At 56.2% G+C, this 19,691-nt stretch overlaps 1 protein-coding gene across 4 annotated transcripts in view; it reads left to right on the forward strand.

Annotated features, from left to right (window-relative positions):
* Positions 1-13,444, forward strand: part of SLC27A1 (solute carrier family 27 member 1) — a 33,697-nt gene extending 20,253 nt beyond the window's left edge. For 2 of the 4 annotated variants that reach the window (XM_011290625.3, XM_045048038.1), the window contains exons 3-13: positions 1,054-1,448; positions 1,574-1,735; positions 1,833-1,902; positions 2,580-2,671; positions 2,741-2,850; positions 7,990-8,199; positions 9,362-9,488; positions 9,577-9,714; positions 9,787-9,951; positions 10,343-10,489; positions 12,111-13,444. In XM_011290625.3, the coding sequence (XP_011288927.1) occupies positions 1,054-1,448; positions 1,574-1,735; positions 1,833-1,902; positions 2,580-2,671; positions 2,741-2,850; positions 7,990-8,199; positions 9,362-9,488; positions 9,577-9,714; positions 9,787-9,951; positions 10,343-10,489; positions 12,111-12,268 (1,774 nt within the window). In that variant the 3' untranslated portion in view covers positions 12,269-13,444. The remainder of the gene's footprint in view (positions 1-1,053; positions 1,449-1,573; positions 1,736-1,832; positions 1,903-2,579; positions 2,672-2,740; positions 2,851-7,989; positions 8,200-9,361; positions 9,489-9,576; positions 9,715-9,786; positions 9,952-10,342; positions 10,490-12,110) is intronic. The other 2 variants (XM_023247108.2, XM_023247114.2) reach the window with 2 other exon arrangements.
* Positions 13,445-19,691: the final 6,247 nt, after the last annotated feature.

Here is a 19,691-nt window from a genome sequence, read left to right on the forward strand (position 1 = left end):
AAGCAGGGACCAGAGAGGGGGAGACGGGGTGGGGGGGGTGGTCAGTAACAGACGGGTGTCATTTGAGCCACGACCTAAGGGAAGTGGGGGAGGAGCCGCGTGGATGTTGGCAGAAGAGTGGTCCAGGCAGGGGGCATAGCCCATGCAAAGGCCCTGGGGTGGGAGCATGCCAGGTGGTGTCTTCCGGGAAACAGCAAGAAGGGCCCTGTGGCTGGAGTGAGTGAGCAAGGGGTAGGAAAAGGAGAAGGAGCGGAAGGAAGATGGAGGGGGAGAAAGGTTAGGTCTGGGTTACCGCTGGGTCTGTCTCGCCCATCGTGGACCTGGCACCCAGTAGGTGCTCATCATTTGGGAGGTGAGTGGAAGAATCTGCCTCTGTGTTGGCCGCTACCTCGAGTTCCAGGTTGGGAGCCACGAACACAGTCCGGCCTCTTTGTGTATGGACCTAGTACGTACCGGGCATGCGGCCGGTGCAGATGTGACTTCCCTGGGGGAGCTCACGACCCAGGGGTGGGGGGAACAGACCCATGACCGAGTGGCTCCGCACAGGGGCTTTGGTGGGGGAGCACAGAGGATGGGGAGGTTTCCCAAGGTGAACAAGAGAGCATTCCCTGAGCCCAGCCGGTGTCTGCCCCAGCCTGGCCCCGTTTGGGGGACTGTACGCTTTGATGGGGGAGCAGTGGGCGCAGGGCAGGGGCCGAGCCCCGGAAGGCTTCCTGGAGGAGATGACGGGGACCCCAGGCTCGGGTGGGTGGAGCATGAGGAGTCCAGGCTGCAGGTGCTCGTGGGGACTGCGGGAGGCTCTGGACGTCCCAGAAGAGAGAAACAAGGACGATCTGTGGTACTTGCGCGTTGCTTGGTCAACAGCCCTCCTCACGCTCTCAGTCCCCCGAGAGACCCAGCAACCAAAGCGTCCTTATCGAAGCCTCGCCGTCCTCGGAGGTGCAGGGATCTTCCCCTCTGCTTTCTCCAGATGGAGATGCTGAGGCTTGGAGAGGTCTCCTGGAGGCCGGGCGGGGCACCCAGTGACGCCGTCTCCTCCCTTCCCCCTCCCAGCGGCCTCTCTGTGCTGATCCGCGTGCGCCTGGAGCTGCGGCGGCACCAGCGTGCCCGCCACACCATCCCACGGATCTTCCAGGTGGTGGCACAGAGGCAGCCTGACCGCCTGGCGCTGGTGGACGCGGGCAGCGGCGTGTGCTGGACCTTTGCGCAGCTGGACGCCTACTCCAATGCCGTGGCCAACCTCTTCTGCCGGCTGGGCTTCACTCCAGGTGACGTGGTGGCCATCCTCCTGGAGGGCCGGCCCGAGTTCGTGGGGCTGTGGCTGGGCCTGGCCAAGGCGGGCGTGGAAGCCGCGCTGCTCAATGTGAACCTGCGGCGGGAGCCCCTGGCCTTCTGCCTGGGCACCTCGGGTGCCAAGGCGCTCATCTTCGGAGGGGAGCTGGCAGCAGGTGAGGCCGGGCGCAGCTGGCATCCTGAGGGGGGTGGTGCCTGGGGCCTTCCGGGGGGTGGGGCGGCGAGATGGCGTGGTACATCCCAGGCCGCCCTTGACCGTGACGTCTGTTCTGGGCTACAGCGGTGGCCGAGGTGAGCGGACAGCTGGGGAAGAGTCTGCTCAAGTTCTGCTCTGGAGAACTGGGGCCTGAGGGCATCCTGCCGGACGCCCGACTCCTGGACCCGTTGCTGAAGGAGGCCTCCACCGCCCCCCTGGCACAGCCCCCTGACAAGGGAATGGATGGTGAGGCTGGCACGGGACACCCGCCTTCCTTCGGCTGCCAGTGCCCCCCGCCCCCCACCCCCTCATCCTCGGACCCCAACACATGCGTCTCCTGCAGATCGACTCTTCTACATCTACACGTCGGGGACCACGGGGCTGCCCAAGGCCGCCATTGTAGTGCACAGCAGGTGAGGGGGGCCCGTGGGCATCACCCCAGCTTTGGAGAGTGACTCCCGCTCGCCTCTACGGCCGACCCCTTCCCTCCGCTCTTGTTGGGATCTTGGGGACATTTCTGTCTTCACCCCGCGGAAGACCCACGGCCCATCTCAGGACAGTGCCGCTCCGTCCGCGGGAGGGTCTCAAATCCTAAACCAGACCGCCCCCCCCCGCCCCCCCCTCCCGTGCCGGACTTCCCTGTACCTGGCTTGGCCCTCAGAGTAAAATCCACGCCCGCGTTGCGCACCCCCTGCCAATTCTCATTTTCCTCCTCTCCACCCCTCGCTCCAGCCCTCTCAGCTCCTTACGCTTCCTCAACTCGGCCAGGGCCCTTCTGCCCTCCGGGCCTTTGCACAGGCTGCGCTCTCCACCAGGGCGCTCTTTAGCTCAGCCCCCATAGCCCTTTCTCACCAGATCTCAGCTCGTGTGTCACCTCCCCACACCTCTCTGGCTGTCAGCCCCTCTCCGTGTCCCTGCTCTCTGCTGTGTCTCTGCTGCAGGTTCGGCTCCCGCCCGCCCCCCGCTGTGAGCTGGGCTGGCTCTGCCTGGGTCCCTGCTGTGTCCCCTCCCCCGCCACAGATTCCCCCCACTCCCATACCTTGGAGGACATAAGCCCCAGCCCCTGCACTCCCGCCCCCACCCCCCGCAGGTACTACCGCATCGCAGCCTTCGGCCACTACGCCTACAGCATGCAGGTGGCAGACGTGCTCTATGACTGCCTGCCCCTGTACCACACGGCAGGTACTGTGGGCAGGCCGGGCGGGGGTGGGGCAGGGACTGGGGATCCCTCACCGAGCCCGCCCTCTGCAGGCAACATCATGGGCGTGGGACAGTGTCTCCTCTACGGGCTGACGGTGGTCCTCCGCAAGAAGTTCTCAGCCAGCCGCTTCTGGGATGACTGCGTCAAGTACAACTGCACGGTCAGGCCCCGCCCCTCCCGCGCGCTGCCCCGCCCTCCACCTGCAGGCCCTCCGCTGTGGGGCAGCCACTCCCCCGACCCCCTGTTCTCCAGGGCCCCGGAGGGGGACCGGAAGGTGGCCCGTGCTTCTTGAGCACGTGCTCCGTGTCAGCCCCAGGCTAACCTTACTTCCCATGCAAACTCCATGGACTCTTAGGACTGCTTGAGAGTGGGCAGAGGCATCGCAGAGGCCATTGTGCAGGTGGGGAAATTGAGGCCTGTAACGCATCTGGAATTGGGGCCAGGCTGCCTGAGTTGTCTAACGCGCTGCCCTGGGCCCCAGCAGCCTTCCCTGCTGGTGGCTGCAGGAAATGAGGCCTGTGGGTGCAGTCACCGCCCTGCGCTGGTTAAGGCCACAAGGTGTGAGGCTCAGGTGGGGTGAGGACATCCACAGTCCTGTAGAAAATGGGGGGGGGGCGCTAGGACCCGGTCCTTCCTCTCTTCTCCCCTCCACGTTGAGAGGAAACCAGGCTGCGGATTTCAGGGTCCCGATGAAAATAGAAATACAGGTGCAATCACCTGCCTCCAGGAAGAAGGGGTGAGGGGAGGAGAGAATGGGATGTGTCCGGGGACTGGCAAGTTGGCAGGTGCCCACCTCACCTTGGATGGGTGGGGCCCAGAGAGGTTAGGCCAGCTGCCCAGGTCACACAGCTAGGCAGGGTGGGGGGCTCTGGGTTGGCATCTTGGGGGTCTTTGGGGGGCAGTGACTGATTTGCTCTCCTTTTGAGGATTTTCCGTTTTTCCTTGCGGGCAGCCCTTGAGGAACGTTGTTAAACCAAGTCTTGAAGTGCCAGCGGGTCTGTTTGATCCACTTGATTATTGAGAGTTGTGAATACAGATCACCCCCCACCGCTTTCTGAAAGTTCGAGTGACAGTGCTTTGCTTTGGGGAAAGACCTACATCAGTACCTGATTTCACTAAGGAGGATTTTCTCTTTTGCACCTGTCACTGGCCCCAGGGGCCTTCAAACACCCCATCCTGCCCCCTCTAGCCCCACCCACATCCCTCCTTCCGCATCCTTGTGAAACAACCCCCAGAGAGCAGTGTGTTTCCTACATCGATGTTTCTGGAAAACCTCTGAAAGATGAGGACTGTTTTGCTTTTGAGGCAAAATTCGTATGAAATAAACCTTTTTTTTTATTTTTTATTTTTTAACGTTTATTCATTTTTGAGACAGGGAGAGACAGAGCATGAACAGGGGAGGGTCAGAGAAAGAGGGAGACACAGAATTTGAAACAGGCTCCAGGCTCTGAGCTGTCAGCACAGAGCCCGACGCGGGGCTCGAACTCACAGACCGCGAGATCATGGCCTGAGCCGAAGTCGGACGTCCAACCGACTGAGCCACCCAGGCGCCCCGAAATAAACCATTTTTAAAGCGGACAGTTAGTGACCCTTAGTGCATTCACCATGTTGTGTAACCATCACCTCTAATTCCAGAACATTTCCATCACACCTGAAGGAAAACCCGGTATCAGCAGTCAATCCCCAGCCTGGTCCCCCCCGCCCCGTGCCTGGGGTAGCCACTAATTTGCTCTCTATCTTTATGGATTTGCCTGTCCTAGACCTTTCTTGTAAGTGGGATCAGATACTGTGTGGTTTTTTGTGTCTAGTGAGGGCTGTTTCTAGAACAAAAGACGTGAAAGCAGGGTCTTGAAGAGCTGTTTGCACACAAAGGTTCACAGCAGCGCTATTTACAACGGCTGAAACATGGAAGCCAACGGGGCTGCCGGAGGGGGAGGGGGTGGGGACCCAGCGTCCAGTGGGGACAGAGTCTCGGTTCTCCAAGACGAAAGGAGTTCCGGTGGATGGTGATGGCTGGCTCCCAGTGTGAATGTACTTAATACTACCGAGCTGTGCACTTAAAAGTGCTTCAGATGGTCAATTTTAGGTATATGTGAATGCAACAAGAAAAGAAAAAAAAAAAACCCGTAAGCTCAGCACCTCCATCACAGCCAAAAAGTGACAGTGACCCCCGCAGTGTCATCAGGAATCCAGGCACCGGCTCAATCCCCAGGGACTCGCCTTGTCAAAAAGGTGGTCTTTCTTTCCCCTGTTTCTAGAATGCGGACAAAATCCGTTTTTAGAGGAGACCCACACATTTCCACGTCGATGTGTCTCATGGGAATCCGTTCATCTGTAGGAACCTCTTGTTTCTCTTTTTTTCCCCATCTTGTATTTACTGAAGAAAGGAAGTTGCTTGTCCTGTAGTATTTTCCCGATCTGGAGACCGTGTCTCTTAACGTGTTCCTCTGTCCCTGGCATTTCCTGTCCATTGGGAGTTGTTGGGTCTAGCACAGTGTTTCTCCACCATGATGCTTGGGATATTTGGGGCTGGATCAGTCTCTGCTCTGGGGGCCATCCTGTGCACTGCAGGATATTGACAGGCATTCCTGACCTGACATCACTAGAGGCCAAGAGCATCCCACGCATCCCCCCCCCCACCCCGAGTCGTGACCGTTCAAAATGCATCCAGATGTTGCCAGGTGTTCTGGGGGGACAGAATTGCCTGTGGTTGAGAACCCCTGGTCTAGATATTTGATCAGCTTCAAGTTCAACTTTTTTGGCAAGTATTCCTCGTCGGTGGTGCTGTGCCCTCCCACTGGGAGGCCCGTGGTGTCAGGTGGTCCCCCTCTTTGTCCTTGACATGCTGTGCTGCATCGGGCATCATTCACCGTCTCTGGACCCTTGGTAGTCTGTTTCTAAGAAGGGGAATTTCTGTGTCTAAAAGAAGGTACGTGCTAAATACTGAGGGGCTCTTTAAGGAATAGAGGACGGAATCCTCAGAGGTCAAGGACTCAGAGGTTTAACAAGGACATTGACAAAACCACTGCATGCATTTGGGTTCGGAAATCCCATCCCTTGGCTGTTGGACAGGGAAACTGCTTGGCTGCTGTTGACTTGCAGCGGTGGCCCCAGGACCAAACAACAGTCCATGCGTCCTCAGGGGAGGCAGCGGGCTGTTATTTAGAGCCCCACTTCCGGGGCTCCTGGGTGGCTCAGTTGGTTAAGCATTCGATTTCGGCTCGGGTCATGATCTCCCTGTTCGTGGGTTCGAGCCCCACGTCGGGCTCTGCACTGACAGCTCGGAGCCTGGAGCCTGCTTCGGATTCTGTGTCTCCCTCTGTCTCTGCCCCTCCCCTGCTCACGCTCTGTCTCTGTCTCTCTCTCTCAAAAATAAACAAACATTAGAACCCCACTTTCTTCGCTGTGTAGCAGCAGACGGGCAGGGGACAGGTGACTCCACCCCTCCTCATCCCTGGGGGGGCTGAATGTGTGGTGCCTGTGTCTCTCCCTGCCCACTGGGGTGAGTGCATCTAGTATACAAGGTCACCCTGATGCGGGGGAGTTGTAGCAGGGTCCCTGGTCGATGATCTGCTCCCAGCCTCTATCTAGGTGCCACCGTGCAGGCTGGAGGTGTTGGCATAGGCCATCTGATGACTGCCTCTCTGAGCTGACCTGAGTTGTCTTCCCTTCAGCCCTGGGTCTGTCCCGGGGTCCAGGCAGAGGTAAAGATCAGCTGTTTGCTTTCAGCGTGACACAGACTCAGGGCCATGGTTGGTGGGGGGGGGGGGGTGGTGTCATGGTCTCCCTCCACTGCCTCAATCGTGGCTGGGTTGTCCCTCCCCTGGCCTGAAGAGGACAGCTGAGAGCTGGCCAGAGCATGGCTGCGACTGCCTGGTGATGGTTTGGAGGGCGGTACTTGGGCAGTTGACGGGAGCCAAAACCCTAACCTAAGCCCTGGCTTCTTGAAGAAGGGGATTTATGAGCTCATGGGCCTGAGAAGGCTACATGGGGACAGCTTCAGGCACGGCCTGATCCAGGAGGTGCTCTGTCTCTGTCCATTTCTGGTTTTTCTCCTTCCTAGGTGTGCAGCTTCCTTCTCAGCCCTGTTTCTTCTGGCAGGGTTTCAGCAGCTCAGGTAGCGACAGTCTGGGGCTGATTCTCATTGGCCTAATTCTGGTCATGTGCTCACCCTTGAACCAATTACTAGCTGGGGACGGACTGGGCTGGTTGGCCCCGCTGTGTCTTAGGTTGGCGTGGGCTGGGCCCCCGGCAAAAGCACTGACCTGAGCCTAGGGACCGCGGGAGAGAACTCCCCACCTTCAGGCCCTGACCTTGCCCCATCCTGGGCTTGCCTCGTGTCCCGCAGCTGATGATCTTGGACGGGCCATTTCCCTCTGTGAATCTCATGCCTTCCTGTCCCGCGTGGCGTGTTGGGAGAATTAAACGGATGAGCTCTGTGTTTGGCGGTAGAATACTCAGCACATGTGTTTATTCATCAGGGATTCAACAAGCACTGTGCAGGGAATGCCTCTCCGCGGCAGTGATATTTGGCCCAAACCCTGGGGACCCAGATGCATCCCTGGGGAAGGATTTTCGCTCCAGGCAGCGGGCACAGCATGTGCAAAGGCCCTGAGGAGGAGCCCTGTGTGGCACAGGGTGTTGGTGGGAAAGGGAAGGAGGGGAGGCAGTGGGGGCCGGGGGGGGGGGCGAAGGGAATTGACCACTGGCAGAAATTTGGACTTTATCCTGTTGGTGAGGGGACGCTGTGAACACTTTGGAGCTGTAATGATCAACTTGGCGCTTCATCCTGAGCGTGCAACTGTTTCGTTCACACTCAGGCCGCGATGCCCAGATTCAAATCAAGCACTCACTTACCAGCTTTGGTCTGGTTACTTACTGTCTGTGACCCCTAGTAAAATTGGGTAATCCTTAGGAAGGCAAACCTCAGATAAGGACTTGAAGGCACCTGGGGTATCTGGGAGATGACTCACCCCCCCCCCCCCCCCCGGGGTGGACCCTTGAGACGGGGAGGGAAGGAGCCCTGCGGAGGGGGGGCGGGGCGCTGAGGTTCGGGTCAGAGAGGCAGCGTGGGGATGGACGGAGCGCGGAGGGGCACGGGAGACGCTGACCGCGTCCTCTCGGCCCCTGCCCCTGGCGTGGATTCGGGCGAGGGGCAGGCGTAAACGGCCTGGGCTGTTTTGTTACCATCGTCCTTTAAGAGCGCTTTGTTCCTAGCGCCCAGGTTGGAGGGGCGGCTCGGGGGCTGGGGCCCGGCGTGGCCGCCCAACCCTCGCTTCCCCCCCTCTCCCGCCCCCAGGTGGTCCAGTACATCGGGGAGATCTGCCGCTACCTGCTGAAGCAGCCGGTGCGCGAGGCCGAGGGGCGGCACCGCGTGCGCCTGGCCGTGGGCAACGGGCTGCGGCCCGCCATCTGGGAGGAGTTCACCGAGCGCTTCGGCGTGCGCCAGATCGGCGAGTTCTATGGAGCCACCGAGTGTAACTGCAGCATCGCCAACGTGGACGGGAAGGTGGGCGGCAGTGGGGCGGCGCGGGGCAGGCTCCGACCTTCCGGGATCGCTGCTACCTCTGCCTCCCCGGCCCCGCGTTCTCCCAGAGCAGCCTGATCTGCTGGGAGGGCCCGGCCAGGCGGCACAGGGCAGGGGAGGGGCGGGGGGGGGGGGCGCCTGGGACTGCCAGGGCGCGCGGGGTGGGGGTGGGGGTCCCTCTTCCGGCATGCACAGTTAGTGGCTTGACGGTGCTCCTGAATTCAAGTCCTCGGTGAGGCCATGTGTGCCTTGGGCAAGGGGCTCAGCCTTTTCTATTTGCACCTGTGGAGATGGCCAGGGGAGAGCGGGACTCTGGGGGATCCAGGGGCCAGGGTTGGGGTGCCCATCCCCTCCTACTGGGTAAGTCACGCAGACTCCTTGGGCCTTGGCTTCCTCCTCTGTACATGGGGACGACAGCCCATTGGTCCTGTTCTAATCACCCAACGTAATCACGAGCTCAGCGCGGCACCCCCAGGTTGCAAGCTCTCTGGTTGCTTTTATGATTCGCAGTTAATGTTTCCGTCCTGCCTTAGCAGGACCCTGCTGCCTTATCGAACTCCTCCCGTCCTAAGCCAGGCACCGCTAATGAGAATAACAATAAAGCAAACACCGGAGGGGCAGTGATTTGTTTCCTGTCTGTGTTTTGGGTCCTCAGGACCTGAGAACAAGGCACTGCCCCCACCGTGCATTAACACCAGTTGCTGTCGTAACAGACCTACCCAACAGCACACAGCAGCACAGACCCATTAGACAGGGATTTGTGCTCACTGGACTGAGCCAGGCAAGGTGGCATGCAGCGGGGAGCGGGCAGAAGCTCTGCCAGTGTCCCCACGTGGCTCCGGGGTTACCCCAGGCATTCACTTCCTGCCAGCATAGAGGGTTTTGGGGACCAGGAAGTGGTGACCAGTCAGCAGGTTTCCTCACGAGATGATGGCCAAAGGAGGCCGGGGAGATGGGAGGAGGGGCATGAGTCCTGGGAAGGCGGCCCGGCCCTTAATACCCCTTTTTTCGTATCGCCCAAGGCCACAGAGTTCAGGGACACGGGGTGCTAATTCCAGGCCCTGGGGCAGGAGAGGCAAGGTGTCAGTGGGGAGGACACCATGCCCCACGGGGCTCCTCAGCGACGTGGCTCGCCCCCTCCCAGGTCGGCTCCTGTGGCTTTAACAGCCGTATCTTGCCCCATGTGTACCCCATCCGGCTGGTGAAGGTCAACGAGGACACCATGGAACTACTGCGGGATGCCCAGGGCCTCTGCATCCCGTGTCAGGCCGGTGAGCCAGGCCCTGCCCAGTCCCCTGGGGAACCGGGGCCCCCGCCCCCGGCCCACCCAGCGCAGCCTGAGGGTGGCCTCCTCTCCAGGGGAGCCTGGCCTCCTCGTGGGCCAGATCAACCAGCAGGACCCGCTGCGTCGCTTCGATGGCTACATTAGCGAGAGCGCCACCAGCAAGAAGATCGCCCACAGTGTCTTCCGCAAGGGCGACAGCGCCTACCTCTCAGGTGCGAAGATCCTGGGGGCTGGCTGTGGGGATGGCGGGCCACCAACTTACCTCTCCTCCTCCCCTCTGCCAGGCGACGTGCTGGTGATGGATGAGCTGGGCTACATGTACTTCCGGGACCGTGGCGGGGACACCTTCCGCTGGCGTGGGGAGAATGTCTCCACCACTGAGGTGGAGGGCGTGCTCAGCCGCCTGCTGGGCCAGACAGATGTGGCTGTGTACGGGGTGGCTGTGCCAGGCAAGCTGGGTTTGTGGGGGTGGTCCTAGGGTATGGCAGCCCCAGAGGAGCCCAACCTGCATGAGCTTGGAGGTACAGGTGCTCTTGGGCAGTGCTCAGCTCGGATAACTGCACATAGCAACCTGCGTCGGGGCACTGGAGCTGGAGTTACCCCTCCTGGATGATAACCCCTCGGTTTCCTTATCCAGTACATGGGATCGTGAAAGCGACTGTCTCAGAGTTGCAGCGAGTACAGCCAAAGCTCAATAAGAATAATGATTGCTGCTTCAGCAAGCGTTATCTCAGATGGAAGGGACTAGAGATCAGAGACCAGGGGCCTCTGTCTGAGGGTGTATTCAGTCCTGCGGCGGCACAAAAGGTGGGGTGTTCTCAGTGAAACCTCTATCTCCAGGAGTAGAGGGCAAAGCAGGCATGGCGGCCATCGCGGACCCCCACGGCCAGCTGAGCCCCAATGTGCTGTACCAAGAGCTGCAGAAGGTGCTGGCGCCCTATGCCCGGCCCATCTTCCTACGCCTCCTGCCCCAAGTGGACACTACAGGTGCGGCCTCTCGCCTCTCCGTCTGTCCGTCCATCTGTCTTTTGGTTCAACAACCATTTGCTTATTTGTCCTGGTTCAGATCCTTGTGCCAAGTCTGACACAATGGTTCGTGGCCAGCAGGCACGGTGGGCTCACGCAGGGCCTTTCTCTTGTGTTATTAGCATCGTTATTTATTTCCATTCCTCGATCCTACCCCCACTAGGCATTCTGCAGTGTTTGGGGCATTTCTTCCATTTCCTGCATTTTTTCTGGTGGACTAGGAACTTTGAGCAAATCATCTTGTTATCTAGGAGATTTCCTGCTTCTGTAAATTGCCTGTTTGTATCTTTTGCCCATCTTTGTATAGCCTTGCTGTCTTTTTCTTTTTGATTTGTGAGAGTTTCTCCTAATCGTCCAGATGTTAATTCCGTAGCAGTTTCGGACATCAGAAGTCTTCTATTTTGGGAGTCGAACCGTTAACCTTGTTTATGGGGCTTTTGTTGAAAAGAAGCCCTTAATTTTGATACAAACTTACCCCCCCTTTTTTTAATGTTATGGTTTATGCTTTTGAAGTTTTATTTAGAACAAGACACCTCAACTCTAAAGCATACAGGTATCCCTCGTCCATTTTTTCCTACTAGCCCGAACCCTTAGCTTTATCTTTTTTTAAAAAAAAAAAAACATTTTTTTTAATGTTTGTTCATTTTTGAGAGACAGAGCATGAGCAGGGAAGGGGCAGAGAGAGGGAGACAGACACAGAATCTGAAGCAGGCTCCAGGCTCCGAGCCATCAGCACAGAGCCCGACGCGGGGCTCGAACTCACGAACTGTGAGATCATGACTTGAGCCGAAGTCAGATGCTCAATTGCCTGAGCCACCCAGGCGCCCTGATGTTTATTTACTTTTGAGAGAGAGAGAGAGAGAGAGAGAGACACAGAGAGGGCAAGGAAGGGGCACAAGGAGAGGGGGACAGAGGATCTAAAGAGCACTCTGTGCTGACAGTAGAGAGGCCGATAGAGGGCTTGAACCCATGAACCTCAAGAGCATGAGCTGAGCCAAAGTCAGATGCTTAACCAACTGAGCCACCCAGGTGCTCCTAGGCTTATCTTTCGTGAAACCTTCCTTTACTTGTTCACTGTAGGGAGTGCAAACTTTTCCTTAAAGGACCAGATAGTAAATATTTTTAGTTTTGGGGCCATGCAGTCTCTGTCCCATACACCTCTGGCTCTGTGGTGTAAAAGCTGTACTAGACAATGTGTAGATGGGTAGGCATAGCTTCATGCCAATAAAACTATTTACAAAACAGATGATGGGCCAAATTTGGCCCTCGGCTACAGGCTGCTTGCCCCCTGACCTACCGTGTGACAGACTCAGCCCTGCTTTGGTCTCGGGGCTGTCCGTGTGACCAGGCAGGGAGTACACAGAGTATGCGGCTGTGATGGGGGTAGTCAGGGAGGCCTCCCTGGAGGAGGGGGCATGAAGTCAGGATCTGAAGGGCGAAGGAGAATCAGGCAGACAAAATGAGGAAGACTGTTTCCAGCCGAGGGGATGGCCTATGCAGAAGCCTGGAGGTGTAGGAGAGGTTGGTGAGTTGGGGGTCCCTGGAACCCCCTTGCTGAGTATCCCCATCCTCACCCCTACAGGCACCTTCAAGATCCAGAAGACGCGGCTGCAGCATGAGGGCTTTGACCCACGCCAGACCTCGGACCGGCTCTTCTTCCTGGACCTGAAGCAGGGCCACTACCTGCCCCTCGACCAGAGTGTCTACACTCGCATCTGCTCGGGTGCCTTTGCCCTCTGACGCTCCTCCTCCGCCCACTAGAGACTCCCCGCCCGGCCCTGCCAGTGAGGCTGGGGGACTGGCCCAGCCATGCCAGGTGGGGCCACCCTGGTGTTCAGCAGCCAGAGGAGCCCAGGAAGAGCCCACGGCTCTGCTACCCTCTCTCTCCTCTCTCCTCCTCGGGGCTGTCTCCTGCCTGAGTTCCCGTGCCTGTGGCTCTGTGCGTCTCTCTCCTCCCTGCTTCTCAGCCTCCCCGCTGTCCTGTATGCCCACACCTCTTCCCTCTTTCTTTTCCCCTGCTCTCTCCTGAGATCTGCGGGCATGCAGGGCCCAGCTGTCCTCCCTGCTGGGTCATGGACCCAGAGTGGAGCTTCTCAGCCTCCCGAGTCTCAGCTGTGCCTTAAGGAGCGACAGTCCGCGCCTCCCCAGGCTGCTGGGCCCCAGGGCGTCACAGGCCAGTCTGAGCTCCAGACAGACCCTCTATCACCCTTCCTGAGCAGAGGATCCACGTGGTTTGCCCCGCCCACCTGGGGGTCAGGGGGGGTCATTGTCAAGGGACCTCCAGGCCAGCTAGAAATCTCTCCCAGGCTGGGCCAGTTGCCTTTTGCACTTAACCGTCTTTGGTGGGCCTCCCTCCTGTCCCCTGTCTGCCCTTCCTGATGCCCGGAAGCTTCCAGAATTGACTGTGAGCCCTTAGACATTGCCCCTGCCCAGATGTCTCCTTTTAGGTGCCTCCACGGAGCTCTTGCTAGAGGAGCCTTGAAGACTGCGCTGGGTGGCTGTTCGGCTCACCATCCAGACACTCACCCTGGCAGAGGACTCTAGGGGGTCCCCATCTGACGCCGCTGCTGGTGGGACCCACAGGAGTGGCAGCGGTGGTGTAGGGGGAGGTCTCCCGCCTGGGGGTGGTGTCTGAGATGGACTTCGGGGCCTTGGAAGTTCCAGCCCATTGAATATCCCCACTGGCTTTGTTGGTGACAGTTCAGACCTCGTGTTGGTGGTCGGCCTCATTGGTGGCTCATCCCGGACTCATCCCGGACTCCTGGCCACTCAGACTGTCCGTCCCGCCCCCCAATTCTGCAGTAGCATCCAGCCCCTCAAACGCTGGGGCCAGTGCTGTTGCGCATGGGCCTTTCCAAGCACCAAGGTTTTGTTTCCTAGTTGAATTGAAGAAATAAACTTGCAGAGTGTCCAGTGCCTGAATCCCAGTTATTTACTGTCTGTCCCCATGTGGCACAGAACGCTTTCGGAGTTTCAGAAGGCAGGACTTTCGCTGGGGAGCTCATGTTCACCAGGCAAGAGCCAGACACACGGCTTTTTCTTGCTGTCCCCTGTTGCCCGTAAGCCCATCGGCACGGCCTCTGGGGCCTCGGGTTAGCGTTCTCACTGCCTCCCTGCAGCCTCTGGGGCCTCACGAAGCCCTGCGCCGGCCCCGGTCCCAGAGGAGGTGCCTGTAGGTTCTGGCGGGTGCCCAGCGTGGCCGTAGCTCTGAGTGAGAGCTGCACAGGTGGCCGTTGGAGCTGGCGTTCTAATCCAGGACGTCCAGCGCCAGGGTCTATCCACCTAGCCCCAACTTCTGCTGTTCCTCCAGTATTCTAACATCTGTCTCAGCTCGTCTCCGCTTCAGGGGACAGAGGAGGAAAGGTTTGTGGTGACTGGGCATTTGCTGGGTGGGTGCACTGAGCGGCGGCCCTGGGGATGGATCAGGCCCTGGTTGGCTCAAGAATGAATGAACCATCGATGGGTGGGGCTGTCCTTGGATGCCCACAGCCGGCCAGGAGAAGAAGGCAGGGGAAGGGTCCTGCCTCTGGGGGTGCAGCGCCCCTGCTGTGCTGACCAAGCAACTGCATCCCGTGTAACGTGCCACGAGACCTCAACCGCCGTGGTCCCCATTGCACAGACGAGGAAACTGAGGTACAAGCAGGGGAATGGAGTCAATGCCAGCAGCTCCCGGTGCGAAAGCGGGCCAGCAGGACCTCTCTTGGTCCAAAGCTTGTGAGTCCCAGGAGGGTAAGACGCTCCCTCCGAGCTGACAAGAAAATAATCCTGCGTCAGGCTCCGTGTCTGTCTTTTTAAATTAATAATACGCTTTATTTATTGGGGCAACGTCAGGTTTATTAAAAAAAAAAAAAAAGTGGAAAGTACAGAGTTCCTATATACTCTTCGTCACCCCGCCCCCTGTCTCTCTTACCATTAACATCTTGCATCACCGCCCTGCATTTGTTAGGGTTGATGGGCCCCGTGTCCGTGCGTTCTTCTCTCAAGCCTACGGTTTATGGTAGCGGTCACTCCGTGTTGTGCATTCTGTGGGTTTCAGCAAATGCGTGCACCCGTTGTGATAGTATCCTAGTTTCTCTGCCCCAGCCGTCCCCGGGGCTCCCTCCCTCCGCCCCTCCTATCCCAACCCCTGGCAACCGCCGATCTTTTCCCCCCGTCTCCATAGTCTTGCTTTCTTCCAGGTCACGCGCTTGGAATCACGCAATGTATATAGCCTTTCCAGACCAGCTTCTTTCTCTTAGCCGGATGAAGCTCCACTCAGGCGCCCTCCACGACGTTTCATGGCTTGAGAGCTTTGTATGGTTTATGCCAGATGAGACGAGTCGGTCTGGGACGCCCTCTCCCCACCCCCGCCCTGCCCCAGGAACCGGGGTTAAGTCTGGGAGGAAGAGCTGGGATCAGGAGGCGATCTGTGGCCTCAAGCCTCCCCTTCACGGAGGGGCCCCGGCAGGATGTGTACGGAGGGGATGGCCGTCCCTGTGACGTGGGAAGAGACTCGTCCTGGTCTGGCATCGGCACGTGGGGTCGAGCAGTGGTGTGTGAGGGACAAGGAGGGAGAAGCCGTGCCGGAGAGGGCGTGTGAAGGAGGGGGAGTTGAGGACACGAGAGCCTTCCAAGGAGAGGTAGCTGTGGGCTGGGACCTTGTCTCCTACCCTCCGAGGGTCTCCCTCGCTTTGGGAAAGAGTCCAGGCTCCCTGGCCGGAGCTTGCCATCCTATAGGCTCTTTTCTTTCCACCGCGAGTGGTCATTCCCACCTTGTCTCCCTTCAGTGCCTTTGCACCTGCTGTCTCTTGTGCCTGAACCATTGTTCGTCCGCTGCATGCCTGGCCAACTCCTACTGTTTTGTTTTGTTTAAATGTTTGTGTATCTTGAGAGAGAGCGCTTGTGTGAGAGCAGGGGAGGGGCAGAGACAGAGGGAGAGAATCCCAAGCGGGCTCCGTGTTGTCACGGCAGAGCCCAATGCAGGGCTCAGTCCCACGAACTGTGAGATGACGACCTAAGCCGCAATTAAGATTTGGACCCTTAACCCACTCAGCCACCCAGGCGCCCCTACTGACTTGTTTTCACTTGAGGTGTCATTCACCTACCTTAAAATCCACCTTTTTAAATTGCCCAATTTAGTGGTGTTGAGTGTTTACGAAGTTGTGCAGCCGTCACCTCTCTCTGGTTCCAGAACACTTTGATTCCCCTAAAAGGAAGCTTCATACCCATTAGAAGTCTCTCTCCCCAGCCCCTGGCAGCCACTAATTGGCTTTCTGTCTCTATGGATTTGTCTGTTCTGGACATTTCATGTAAGTGAAATCATACAACATGTGGTCTTTGATGTCTGGCTCCTTTCGCTTGGCGTCATGTTTTGAAGATTCATCCAGGTTCATTCCTTTTTATGGACAAATAATATTTCGGTGTATGGATGGGCCACATGTTGACCATCGACCAGTTGATGGACATTGAGTTATTTACCCTGATTAGCTATTGTGATAGTGCTGCCGTGAACATTTGTGTACGAGTCTTTGTGTGAACATATGTTTTTAATTGGGGGGGGGGGTATAAACCAAAGTGTGGAAATACTAGGTCATATGGCAACTGTTTCATATTTTGAGGGACTGCCAGACTGTTTTTCAAAGTGACTGCACCATTTTATGGTCCCGCCAGCAGCTGTAAGAGTTCCAATTTCCCATGTCCTTGCCAGCACTTTCTTTGGGAAATATGTCTATTTCAGACAAAACACGGGCAACAAACGGACCTGCGTGTTCTCTCCAACCTGCTTCCGTGTCTCAGTTAGCTTAAGCTCCACCAGGCATCTAATTCATTAAGCTCGAAACTCGGGACTCGATCCCGATTCCTCTTTTTCCTCATACTCCTTGGCCCATCCATTAGAAAGGATCAGGTTAAAAATTAAAAAAAAAAAAAAAAAAGAAGAAGACACACTTGGAAAGCTTTCATACTGAACACCATGATGAAGCGACGCTGAAAAACATCTATCCTGAAGTCAGATCTATATTGCAAACTTAACAGTGGGGCTATTTGAGGCTAACCTATCCAAAGAACCATTTGCTTCCTTGAATTTTAAGTAGATCTTTTAAAAAGCAATATAATGGGGCGCCTGGGTGGCTCATTCGGTTGAGCATCCAACTTCAGCTCAGGTCATGATCTCACAGTCTGTGAGTTCGAGCTCAGGTCATGATCTCACAGTCTGTGAGTTTGAGCCCTGCGTCAGGCTCTGTACTGACAGCTCAGAGCCTGGAGCCTGCTTCGGATTCTGTGTCTCTCTCTCTCTCTCTGACCTTCCCCCGTTCATGCTCTGGCTCTCTCTGTCTCAAAAATAAATAAACATTAAAAAAAAATAAAAATAAAAAATGCGATATAATGAGAGAAAGAAAAAGGAAAGAAAGAGAGAGAAAGAGAGAGAGAGAGAGAGAGAGAGAGAGAGAAAGAAAGAAAGAAAGAAAGAAAGAAAGAAAGAAAGAAAGAAAAGAAAAGAAAAGAAAAAAGAAAAGAAAGAAAAGAATCAGGAGCCTTGCCTCCAAGACAGACCCTAAACCCACCAAACCCAGCCAGCACTAGATTTCTCTAACCCACTAAACGTGACTCCTGGGTGGCCTCCCTACTCCCACCCCATCCCTCCACAATCCCTTTATGTGGTAGCCAAAGTGATCTTTTCAAAACATACCCCAGGCCTCTCCCCTACTCAAGCCCTTCAGAGGATCTGCTAAGGGGTGTGGCCCTTCCCTTCCTGGTCTCATCTCCAGTCTGGCCTGGGTGGTCAGTCTCCAGTCACACATGCCTGCCTTCTGCTGTCTCAAAATAAAGAAATACACTTTTTAGAAAGATTTATGACTTTGTTTTCTTCTAAGGGTTTTTCGTTTCAGCCCTTAACATTTAGGCCTTTGATCCATTTTTTTTTTATTTTTGTTTTCTTAACGTTTATTTATTATGGAGAGACACAGAGAGAGATAGAGCATGAGCATGGGAGGGGCAGAGAAAGGAGGAGACACAGAATCCGAAGTAGGCTCCAGGCTCTGAGCTGTCAGCACAGAGCCTCATGCGGGGCTCAAACTCACAAACCGCGAGATCATGACCTGAGCCGAAGTCGGACGCTCAACTGACTGAGCCACCCAGGCGCCCCCTGATGCATTTTTTAAAAAGTGATCCCTACACCCAACGTGGGGCTCAAACCTACAACCCTGAGATCAAGAGTTGCATGCTCTATTGACTGAGCCAGCCAAACGCCCCGACCCATTTTAATTTGTACATCGTGTGAGGTGGGGGATCTGTGTTTGTTTTCCAGTGCAGATGTAACAAATTACCGCAAACTTACTGGCTTAAAATGACAACACCAATTTATCATCTAGTTCCGAAGGTCAGAAGTCAGAAATGGAGCTCACTTGACTAAAATCAAGGCATTGGCCTGTGGCTGCCTTCCCTCTAGCGGTTGAAAGAACCCACTTGCGTGCCTTTCCTAGCTTTTAGATGCCACCCACGTTTCTTGGTTCATTGCCCCTTCTTCCATCTTCTAAGCCAGCAACAGTGGGTTGAGTCTTTCTCATGCTGTCATTCCTCTGGTTCTCCCTCATCCCCTCCCTTCTTCCATTTACGAGGACCCTGGTGATTACATGGGGCCCATCCAGGCTATCTATTTTAGGGACAGCTGATTTGCAACTTAATTCCATCTGCAACCACGATTTCCCCTTGCCAAGTAACCTAAAGTTATTCACCAGGTTCTGGGGATCATGGTGTAGACACTTTTGCCAGGAGCGGTGGGGTGGGGGTGGGGGTGGGGATGTCCTACCGTTCTGCCATTATAGGGTCTAACTTCATTCTTTTGCATGTGACTATCCAGTTGTGCCATTTGTTGAAAAGACCATTCTTTGCCCATTGAATGATCCCTGGCACCCTTGTTTGTAAAGATCCACTGACCATGGATGTATGGGTTTATATCTGCATTGCCAGGTTCTAATACATTGATAGCTCTCTCCTTCTGCCAATACCACAAGGTCTGGATCACTGTAGCTCTGCCAGCAAGCTTGGAATCAGGGTATGTGAGTCCTCCAACTTTGCTTTTCTTTCCACACTATTGTGGCTACTTGGGGCCTCCTACGATTCCATTCGCATTTTAGGATCAGCTTATCAATTTCTACCCAAAAAAAGAAGCCTGAAGTTTGATAGCAACTGCGTTGAATCTGTAGACCAATTTGGGGAGTACTGACATCGTAACGCTATTAAATCTTCCAATCCATGAACAGAAGATGTCTTCCCATTTACTTAGATCATCTTTAAATCATTTTTTTTTTGCGAAGTATTGTAGTTTTCAGTGCACAAGTTTTGCGATTCTTTCATTAAGTTCATTACTAAGTATCTTATTCTTTTTGGTGCTTTTGTAAATAGACTGTTTTCTCAACTTGTTACTGATTGTAAAGATGCACTACCCATGCAAGTCTCACGGCACTTACCACAGGCTCCTGAATTCTCTGACCCGGATAAGTGGCCCAGCTGGCCAGGCCCACCAGGTCTCCTGCTTCCAGTCTTCCCTGCCCATGCTACTCCCTGGAATACCCTTTCTCATCAGCCAAGACCCATTTGCCCCATTTTAGGAGCTCCTCCAGCCAAGAGCCAGGGTAGAGGCCTCTCAGGGTCCTCAGGCGCACAAATCGCCAGGGAGCATTTTCAGAAGCAATTCAACAAGTATGTTTCCAGCCCCAATTCTGCAACAAGCATAGTTCAGGGGGCTTTCGGGACACGAGTGAATAAAACGCACCCTGCCCTCATGTTGTTTGTACTTTAATGAAGGAGGAAGACAACAACGAGCAACGAGATCAGTATGTTAGAAGGTTCAGGAACTTCCAAGTCCACCAAAACGCGCCCTCCTCCAGGAAATCTCCCATCTGCTCCTTCCATTCCACCCCCACACCACCCTCTTGGGGACCCCGGATGTGGGGTCCTCTCTCCGACCCCGCCCTGACACCGCGAGGCTGAGATCAACCGCACCGGTTCCGCCTGCCCCGGCCCAGCAAAGAGCTCAGGCACAGCTTGCAAAGAATCAACGAGCCCCTTCGGATCGACCGCCGGGACGAGCCGCGACTTCACTCGCGGGAGTGCGCATGTGCCGTAGGCGGCCGCCCGGAGGTACCGACAGCCGTGCGGCCGGGCCAGCCTTCGCGCAGGCGCG

The sequence above is a fragment of the Felis catus genome, chromosome A2 (genome assembly GCF_018350175.1).
Source record: "Felis catus isolate Fca126 chromosome A2, F.catus_Fca126_mat1.0, whole genome shotgun sequence".
In the NCBI taxonomy this organism is placed as follows: Eukaryota; Metazoa; Chordata; class Mammalia; order Carnivora; family Felidae; genus Felis; species Felis catus.